Here is a 10,506-nt window from a genome sequence, read left to right on the forward strand (position 1 = left end):
GAGTTGCGTGATGAGAGATTTTACCGCACTGGTGCGGTAATAATTGTTTTATTGTACCCTTATGATGTTTTACCACTTCATTGCGGTAAAATCAATTAATATTATCACTGAAATCGACATATGTATGTGTATGTGTCGCCAATTTGTTAAATTTTAATAAAAAGTTCCAAATAATAATATCACATGAAAAATCCTATACAAATCAACTGGTCCATTAGCTACATTTGTTCGTAATGTAATTCTACATGCAGACAACCTAAATAGTTAACTAGATTTGTTTTCAATAAAGTACTAACTAGTGAAGTAACAACAAGAAAAAAGTTCGAAAACAAATCGAAAATACTGTTTAGCTAGAAGTAGATGGAGGAGGTTGTTCTGGAGGTCCACCTTCGCGCGATGGACCTGCAGCGTCCAGATCGTTCTCTCCCTCCACCTCTTCCATCTGTTCCAAACCTTGAGCGATCAAAAAATCAATTATCCTGTAATCTTTGCCCGTTTCTGTGTTGGCGATCCACAGCGGTAGCCATTTGTTGGCCAGCAACCATTGGATTGAAACTTTGCTAATTCGTCCTGTAATTGTTCACCTCAAACACCATTTTGACTATTGGAAAAATTGTAAACTTACCAGTTCTATCTGATGTCCCGTACAAGCTCTCCAACGTGTAGTGGTTGCTGTTGATGCTGCCGCAAGATGACGATAGATGTCGTTCGATTCGTCCTATGCCGTGACCAATAATATTGATCCGCCCGTAAGTGTTACCGATCCTACCGTAAGTACTGCTGCTGCAACTTGGCAAATTCGGGTCGTAAATGGGTTCGTTTAATTCCGGAGTACTCGGTCTGGTAATGACTGGTTGTGGCCGAAAGTCTAGTCAGGTAAATTGTCAACGAAGTTCAAACAAACTGAATTAGTTGCATACTTTCTTGTTGTTGCCTAACGTCATCGATGGATTCATAAATATTCTCTTCCTGCGGATCTCTGTTGGCGTCGGATTCGTTACAGGATTCATAAAAGTTCTCCTGGACGGCGCAGGTTGAAGACACTGATGGGGCACGCATGTCGTACCCTGCCGCGCCCTCTACGCTACTGTTCTCGTCACAGTTAGCGTACCTGCGTAGTAAAAGATCATCTAAGGGGTCTGGTGCACTTTAGGTGCCATCGTATTGTTGCGAAGCGAACTTTTGATTATTAGTTAGGATTTCTTTAGTTATTTGTTGTTACCCCTGTATGTTACGTTGCTTTGTTTACGTTCTACATTCTTTTGTTTGTGTTCTAGAAAATCCTGGCTCCGTTGCTTATATAGAGAGAGATTTATGTTATAGCTTAATGAGTGTGAGAGAGAAAGTAAATTTCATGAATATTTGGGAACTTTCTAGAAACCATGGAAGCCTATATAAGCAGCTGAACCAGGCCTGGTTAGTTAGTTGTTGAGTTGATGGTTGTAGTGAAGTCGAAGTTGTCAGATAACGAGGTTAAAAGTCAGTGTCAGTTTATTGTTTGTAAACAATATACAGTGTTGTACAAGAAGTGTGTTATTAAGGAGTGCGACGGTACAGTATTTTTAGTTCTTTTTTGATGAAATCGATGTCAGATTGTTTATTTGACTTAGTTCTATCCAAAAAATGGTGGATGAACCTGTTTTTTTGGGAAAAGAATCGTAAAAAAACGATTTAAAAGTGGTCAGGTTACAAGTCTAGGAAAAATTCCTCCCCCTTACTACTGGAAATGTACAACGTTGCCAAATCGAAGGTTCAAAAAAGATGCATGGCTAACCTAGTGCTAACCAATATTTGTTAATTGTAAATGTATTGAAAAAGATGCATGGCTTTTTTAGAATGATTTTACTAATTTTGAACAGAAAAGCAGTTCTGTTTGACAACGTTGATATGGTTGCTAGACAACAAACAAAATGTTCAACAATCACACTGGTGGTGCTGGTACCGATCAAAAACAAGTCATTTATGTTTAGTATGGAGAATGCCATAAGAAAGGAAATAACGTAAAAATATGAGTTTTTCCTGCAAAAGGTGATTCATCCAACCTTATTTTAGTAAAAGTAAGTTAAATAAATAATCTGACATCGATTTCATCAAAAAAGAACTAAAAATACGGTGGCACCTAAAGTGCACCAGAACCTCATCTAAGTTTCAAAATCTGAATTTTTTATGTAATCAATGTGCGAAGAAGCAAAATAATCAACAAATGTACAGAACTTCAGTATGATTTGTAATAATTCTGTCACACTGTATTAATAACAAAGTTAGTGAGTGAGTGAGACGAGTATATTAGTTTTTTACTGGAAGTTACTGGAATAAAATGGACAAATAAACGAAACGAAATAATTTCTATGTAAATACTTTGGTTCTGAGATTTTTAAATAGGCGCAGGGCCATGTTCAGAAATAACTTCAAGTTCCTAGTTTAAGTATTACAGTAGATGCAAACAGCAGCTCATTTTTCGGTTGATAGAATATTTTCAGGTGGAAAACGAAGTGTATAAACTTCTGTTTTACCCTTAAGAACTGGTTCAACAAAAACAAAGCTTTTTAAATCACCGAAAACAAAAAGCTCAAGCCGACCTCTACAAAATATCAAAGAAAATCTTCAGAACTAGCCTAACACATACGTGATATGACGTCACAGTTAATGTCGTGCCTTTCTCCTGGGACAGAGAGTATCAACCCTTATATTACTTATTTTTGGGACTTACCTGTTCATGGTGCCGCCCGATTGAACTACGACGCCAACAGAATCCGACCTTCAAATAGGTTTGTCGATTATAGCCACCCCAGCGTAACTGCGCCCGATGCCCATCGAACTGGGCAACATCGCCCACGAGTCAGTTTTCGGGTTGTACACCTCCACCGAGGACAAATTGCTACAGCCATCGTCACCGCCGACGACGTAGAGCAAACCGTTCAGCGCTACTACGCCAGCGTTACGTCGGCACAAAGCCATATCCATTATTGGTGTCCACTAAAAACAAACTTAATCTGAATGTTCCTGTATAATAAAAACAATATAATTACCTCATCTTTAGTGGGATCAAAAGCCTCAACAGATTTGCGAACCAGAGGACCGTCGTGTCCGCCCACCGCATACAAAATGCCATCAAGCACACCCACTCCTAACAAACAACCAAAATAACAAGAGCGCAATGAATTACTTGGTGAAACCAACCAGCTCCACTACGTCTCGAGCACATATCACTAACAGGTCTCCAACTATCGGTTTCGGGATTATAACACTCAACCGACGACAAACATTGTCGGGAAGCTCCATCATAACCTCCAACCTGAAACCTCAATCTTAAACACTGCAACTGTATACTTTCAACTAGAGCGACTACGTACAGCGTACAAAAACCCGTTTAACACTCCCACACCCACGCTACTTCTCCTGGTATGCATGGCGGCAATGGACCGCCACTTTTGCGTCGTCAAATCGAACACTTCGGCAGTGTGAAGACCGGTAGAACCGTCGAAACCGCCCACGGCGTAAATATTGCTGTTTAGTACTGCCACTCCCAGGGTGGACCGACGCGCCTCCATGCATTCGTTGCTTGTCCATTGGTCGTGAGAGGCGTCGTACACGTCAACTGTTTTTACTCGAAGTGATCCGTTGAATCCTCCTACCTAAGGTTGATCAATTAAAAAGATTTAATTATACAGCCCAAGTAGCATTTTTGACTTTCAGAAGGCCTTAACAGTACTTGTTCTCGCGACTGAGTTTACCCGTGCGTCATCCCCCTGTGATTTATAAGTAGACATGCATTATTGACTTCAACCTTGTCTATTGTTCACTTTCAGAAAGGGTAAATATCTAAGTGAATGTCTTCCAAAAAAAAAACATTTACTGATTAGCGCTTCTATTTCGGTCATTGTCAGTTTGAAAACCATCGAAATTTATTTGATTTGTTTACTATTCATTCTTTTCTGTTTCTTTGTGTTGTTAATCATTTATAAAGTTTTCTATTTACCACACCACCACAGTTCTTTTAAGAGCTATTGTTTCTACGCTTTTAACATTCTGTAAGTACTTTCATAATATTATTATTAATATTTTTATTTTTTTTATGTCGGCTGTCACGATCTAACCATAATTGGCACAATTACTAACCTGTTTTGAAAAAAAAATTGGGAGTGTCTATTATGGTTTTTATTTAGCCATTTGGTTTTTCGTAAATTCGGAATTACTTACTATTACAGTATTTTTTTAGAAAATGCCTGGAAAAATTCTCCACAGACAAGCCCAGCAGTTAATTCTTAACCTTTGTGAATATTTTGAATTGGAAAAAAAAATGGAGGACCTTTAGAAGCTTTATCATCTGTTCAGGAAGAAAATAAGAAATTTTATGACCTTACAGATGTATTTTTTTGATACTAGAAGGTTGCAGCTGCTTTGAAAATTTCCCGCAAAACTGTTTATTCGATTCGGAAAAAACAAGCAAGTAATCTTATGATTTTCTCACCTAGAAAACGTAAATCGAGATGTTATCGACGGGCCAAGACCACTAATTTATCTGAAAGCATTAAAATGGATGTTCGAAATACATTATATGATATGTACAACGATAGTATGTGAATAATAGTAAAATATATCTACTTTTGTAAGAAACATCTATTAACATTTCATTGTTTCCAGAGACTGAGATTTTTGAGTTGCATTATAGATTTTTCGTAAAAATTTCTTCAAACATATTAATAATAAAGTCATAGAAAAAATAAAATAAGCGTCTAAAATGTTTTCCAGTGGGTTTAAAATAAAATAAGTGTTGCAACCTGAAAATGAGATATGAGATACTACAGCATCATTCAGAATGTCTTATTGAATTTTTAATTTGTTGTATTTATTTTAGAGAAACATGTAACCATCCAGAACCTAAATCAAGAGCTTAAAGTTAAAGAAATATTACATATTGGTGATACATCTCTGCGAATTTTGGTAAATAAATTAGGTTTCAAAGTTAGACGGAATTATATGATCCAAACGGAAACTTCTCATAAATAAAAAATGTTATTTCGGTCAAGATATTTTTGATTTGGTTTGGTATAAGGTTGTTTTAGTGCAAATTTGCAGTCAAAGATCTCTACTTTCTGACTGACAATACACGCAAAATTTTAAACATGACGAAGCTTTAGACACGCCCTTTTCTATAATATGAACACAACAGGTTTGTTGACGAAAACTTGATTTGATTCATATGATTATAGTCATAATGACGTAGCCTTCGTGACACACGGGTAAACTCACTCCACGAGAACAGTACAAAACCTAACTTAAAACTTACCTAAAGGTCATCTATCTTAAAATCATCTATCTTAAAGTCATCTTTACAACAAAAATTTACCATCTTTACAGCTTTCTTAGACATTTCTCATATAACCTGATTGTTTTATAATTAAAATAAACTATGACACCAATAATAAAGCCTTAATAAAACTTGACAGAAAACCAAATGGATTTTGATTTTTTTTTAAATCCAAATATCTCAAAAACTGCTGCTCAAATCACCTCTTACCAGGTATACCTTTTTAGATATATGTTAGAGAAAAAGAATTTGCTATTTAGAGTTAAATAAAGTGTAAATTAAGTGTATAAACATCTTTAAGAAATGTGGTCAAGATCAAGAATATAACACATAGCAACTTTAACTAAAAAGGAAATGTTGAATTCAGATCAAAGTATTAAAAGTAGTGATAAAATTGCAGTGTTGCCGCATATTTTACTAGTTCTTGTTTTGTCAGTTTTCATTTCTATTCATTTCAGTCAGTTTTTTCTTAAATTTGAAACAAATTAATTAGGGCAATTAACTATAATAATTGCATGGATACTTACAGCATAAACTTTGCCTCCGACAACAGCCAAACCAGCTCGACATCTGCGTGTAGGCATTTCGGCTACCTGATACCAACGTTCCTCCTTAAAATCGTAACACTCTACGCTTCTAATGGCTTTGGGCGCCTGTCCACCGACCACCAGAAGCACTTTGGGCAACCCGACCGGTTGTCTAGGTTTGGTACGCGGCGTTCGAAACGTCGTCTTCGTGTCGCCTTTCAATAAGTGGAATTTTAACGCTTCGATATAGTAATCTTTGCACTGTAAGTCTTCTTTCAGCAGCGGTTCTTCCTCCACCCTCTGCACTAAGTACTCTTGCGACATTAGCGGTAATCGAACGTGCTCCATCAAAGAGGCTAAGTGCTTCTGTCGATTATCTACGTCATGGTGCACCCAAGCTATCACACATTCAAATACCTGTAAAGTCCCCCAGGTTACTTTAAACGTCCGAGTCAAAATATAGTGGACGACACTTATTAAACCACTGCACATCATTGACGTTTAACGCGCCAAGTTGCCAGATATTTTTCTTTATCATTGAAACCCGAACCTAACAAAAATCTAGTTTTGGAGAAAATGCCAAAAGAATTTAAGAAATTTTAGGAGAATCCAAGAGAATGAGAGAAAGAAAAGCAACAATTCAGCTAATGGAATTTGGACTACATATTTGGAAATTATGTTTCTTGGAGGAACCACACATGGAGCCAAATTTGTCACGTGACAGCTGTCGTACTTGTATGAAATTAGAAATAAATGCTAATTTAAGGAATTTCACCGGAAGTAATTTTTATAGCTCCATGGGGCCAAATTTGTCAACATTTTGATACTTACGTCACTTAACGTCCCAGATATTATATACTCGTTGCCCGTAACTAATCTCTTAGCAATACAAATGCATTTTGGAAACGTGAAACTAACTGATAACGTGCAACAGTCTAATTAGTGCCGTCTATTATAGACAGAAAATACCTTCTCCTCTGAAGGTACAGTCAACCTATCACTACTAATTAGTTTGGCCACTTGCTGCTGCGACAAACTCAAAAACTCCTCACACTCGACAACTTCTCTGAAAAAAAATATTTTACTTAAACTGAGGCGGCAACTAACCCAGACAGCTTACGGGAAGTTTAACTCGACGTAATTATCGGCGTTTGCCAGCAGTTCCAAGCAACCGTGCAAGTCCGCAAATGCTCTAATGCCCAAACAATTAGTTGGGTGCAGTTGGGCTTGCAGAAAATCACAACAAGCGTCCCGCACGTCAGTTAATTGCAGCAGGTGAGCCGCAGGAAGCAGCACTTGAACGTTATCTTCCGTAACCTGATGAAAATGTCTAGTCAAGTAAATAAAGATCTAAGTAAGTCTTCAAGACTAAAACACTTAGATTTTCTGTTGTTATTCTGTCTTTGAAATGGTAATTCCAGTGAGAAAATACATCCAAAAATAAAAAAACTAAATTGAAAAGATATTTATTTTTAGCACTTGGCTAATTCTAACCAAAAAACTAAAATTAAAACTGAAACTCTGTTCCAAAGGTAAAGTAGCATCCCCAAATAAATGAACAAAATAGCTTTCAATACAGTTATTGGAATTCTTAATAAGTAATGGTCCCAAAACTAAATGTTCCTTTTACTGGACAAATAGGTACTGGCAATTTTAATTTATCCAGTCCCAGTGCAATTCTCTACTGTATGACTTCCCCATCAAAACCTTGGATAGTCTTTTTGAACCATAACATGAGTTTATATTAGGAGGTTTACTAGGAAATAATAGTTCTTACTTGAATTTCTGAAGTGTATGAATACTCGACAAGAAGCTCAAGGGCGTAATGATCGACCTCCTGAATGACAATCCGGTCCTGCCTGCTCTCCTCAAAACTGGAAAACATCGCATAGAAATAAGGAGAGCAGGCAGCCAAAACCATTTTGTGTGCTGGTATTTCCACTGTGTTTGCTATCAGAGTGACGTCGCATAGTAACTTTTGCCTGGAAACCCAGTTAATTATTTTAATTCTAAAAAACGGCATAATGCGGCAACTTACTTCCTCATACAGTTCATGATTTCGAACGCTTTTTGTGTGTGTAGAGGGTTCTTGTAGGGACGTCGTTCCCTGTAGGACAGGTGTCTCTGGCAGTTTTGTGGAACATGTTTCTGGGAGCTTTCGTCTAACGAATTTTGACTCGCGCAGCGAGTAAGCATTAAGGTACTAAAACAACAAAATAGACATAATATTGAACAAAATAAGTATGTATTGTAGTAAGGTTAATAATATAAATCTATGAAGAAAAATTGAATATCACAAATTTTCATTCAAAAATTGATTTTTTCCAAGTAGTTTACCTTATTTTTACAGATAATTTTTTGAGTTTTAGTATGATTTTGTGTTAAGTGAAAACATTAAAAATTTCAAATTGAAAGTGGAACATTTAGACATTAGACATTGTAAAATAATTAAGCTTTTATATAGGCATTTACGAAAATTATACCTGCTAATTCCACCGTTTACCACAATCGGTGTAACTTTTAAGGATCTGGTTCATTACGGTTGAATGAATTTTAGAACGCGATTGGTATTCCTATTCCTCATATGTCTTTGATATTCATTGTTGAAATGTTTTATAATATCGGCATACTCTCCCTCCATCTCGCAGACAGAACATATTCCAATATCCATTTTAATTTAACAGGTCAATCTCATAAGGTAGCTAAACTGAAGAACAAACCGACAAACCGTCAAACATAAACTAATTTTTGATGCTATGATTCTAAATTTTAATGGAAAACCTGTCAAAAGTCACTTTTTTCTTAATTTACCGACGGAACTTCTCGATCCATAAATCATAAACCGGGTACATATATTCGGTATATGGGTACAATTTCAGAAGGACAATAGTAGTTACCAAAAACAATTTTCGAACGCTCTAGGTTAAACAGGTATCTACCGGTAGAATATTCGTAAATGCCTTGTATCTGCTTGGTTAAAAATGGTGAGGTTTTGTTTTTTGTTTATCAATCCCAATCCTCTGACCAGTTTGGCTGTATTACAGCTCATCAGAGAGGCTATAGAGCTTGATAACAAAAGAACAAAACCTTCATTCCAGTATAGTCAACTGGATGCCAACTATGTATCTTTTTTTTGTGTTGGGACGACTAGGTTAATATTATTTTCAACTTAGTTGAAAATAGTGCAAAATTCCATTTTCCCAACAAACCTTTTTTGTGTGAGACAGAAGACTCAATAAACAAAGAAAAAATGAGTAACTTGTCTCAACAAATATCTCCAACTATGTATCTGCTCCTTAAAATGTGTTTTACTAAAGGTTTGACATACTTAAACTTAAGGAAAATCCACAATTATGAACTTGTATGTATATAAACACAAAGAGAATAATATTTAATTAAAAAACACCATCAAAGACACTCTAGCTGTGAGAAATTGTACTGATATAATATTAAGTACAGTGTTTCAGATCTGTATATAATTCTACAGTGTTTCAGATCTTAAGACATGCCTGTAGAAACCAACCTAACAAACCATGTGTGACTGAGTTATCATCCTCCTTTTTTGACTTCTCTTTTATATCTTTTCATTTCTTTCTATGAGAATACAGCAACTCATGGTGTTATGTAAACTCATACACTAAAACTTTTTTCAAAAATTGTAGAAGCTGTAGAAAATAAAATAATAGGTAAAAGTGAATCTAGTCTATCATCAAAAACTAACTTTATTAAAGTAAATAAACTTTTGAGTACTTTTTGGCTTAATGTCCATGTTTATCCAGATTCAATAGTTTACTTCACTTTAAAGGTACATATTTCAATTATAGAGAAATTTATAAAGTGTAGGTAAACAATATTTTTGTACTAAGCTCACAGTCTATGAAATGGGTTTTCATTGAAACCTTTAAAATCTAAAACAGCCTAGAAAAATGCTTATTGCATATTGTAAACTTTCCGTTAGTTATAGGTGTCTTTTTTATAGATTTGTTTGGTTTTGAAGAATTTAATGGGGTCAGATTCATGGTAATTGTAGTACCTTTAAAATCACTTTAAAAGTAATGATTTATGTACTAATAAAAGAGTTGTAGGCTTCTGTAAACAATTTCACCTTCAACACTCACCTGCCTCCTCTCTCAGGCAAACCTTCAGCATTATGTGGCTCCATTTTAGCCAAAAAGCATCAGTCTACTAAAATCACAAGAGATCCCGGAAACTAGGACGTTATCGCATGCTATTATTACGAAAAATTGCGAATACAGCAAATTGCTAAAGGTCGAAAATAAACAAATCCTGCTGATTACAATAACAGGAAAAATCGCTGATGGAACAGATGACAATTTTTTGCGTCTTGCGCGTGCGCTTCTTTAAACAACAAACTAAACTTTATTTAAATAATTTGAACTTAAATTAAAGCGCAATTACTTAAAAAGATAGTTTTTGGGTAAACTAGTGTGAATGGAAGCTTTCCATGAAGAAAATCCAAAAACATATCAGAATCAGAATCAAAACAAAAAATAAATCTGTCAATGTTAATACTGTCATTGTCAAAATTATTCTTGCAGCTAGAACGGCCTAATGCCTATCTATATTCAGCGCCACCTATACTCAATCTGCCCGATATTACAATCAATACATACCATGATACTAAAATACCCAAAGAGCAATTTATTA

The 10,506-nt window shown here is 35.7% G+C and overlaps 2 protein-coding genes across 2 annotated transcripts in view; one reads left to right on the forward strand and one right to left on the reverse strand.

Moving 5' to 3' along the window:
• LOC145732692 (uncharacterized) overlaps positions 1 to 10,506 on the forward strand; it is a 231,754-nt gene that overhangs the window by 39,138 nt on the left and 182,110 nt on the right. The window lies entirely within an intron of this gene.
• On the reverse strand, positions 972 to 10,363 carry kel (kelch protein). Its single transcript, XM_081985093.1, has 11 exons — positions 9,957 to 10,363; positions 7,877 to 8,041; positions 7,616 to 7,820; positions 6,959 to 7,155; positions 6,808 to 6,904; positions 5,839 to 6,255; positions 3,354 to 3,635; positions 3,181 to 3,295; positions 3,030 to 3,127; positions 2,711 to 2,976; positions 972 to 1,111 (listed from the first exon to the last, which is right to left on the reverse strand). Exons 1-10 carry the CDS (start codon positions 9,998 to 10,000, stop codon positions 2,761 to 2,763), a joined length of 1,836 nt encoding a protein of 611 aa, XP_081841219.1. The 5' UTR covers positions 10,001 to 10,363; the 3' UTR covers positions 972 to 1,111; positions 2,711 to 2,760.

Source organism: Ips typographus, linkage group LG1, assembly GCF_016097725.1.
Source record: "Ips typographus isolate SLU linkage group LG1, UJ_Ityp_2.0, whole genome shotgun sequence".
Taxonomy (NCBI): domain Eukaryota; kingdom Metazoa; phylum Arthropoda; class Insecta; order Coleoptera; family Curculionidae; genus Ips; species Ips typographus.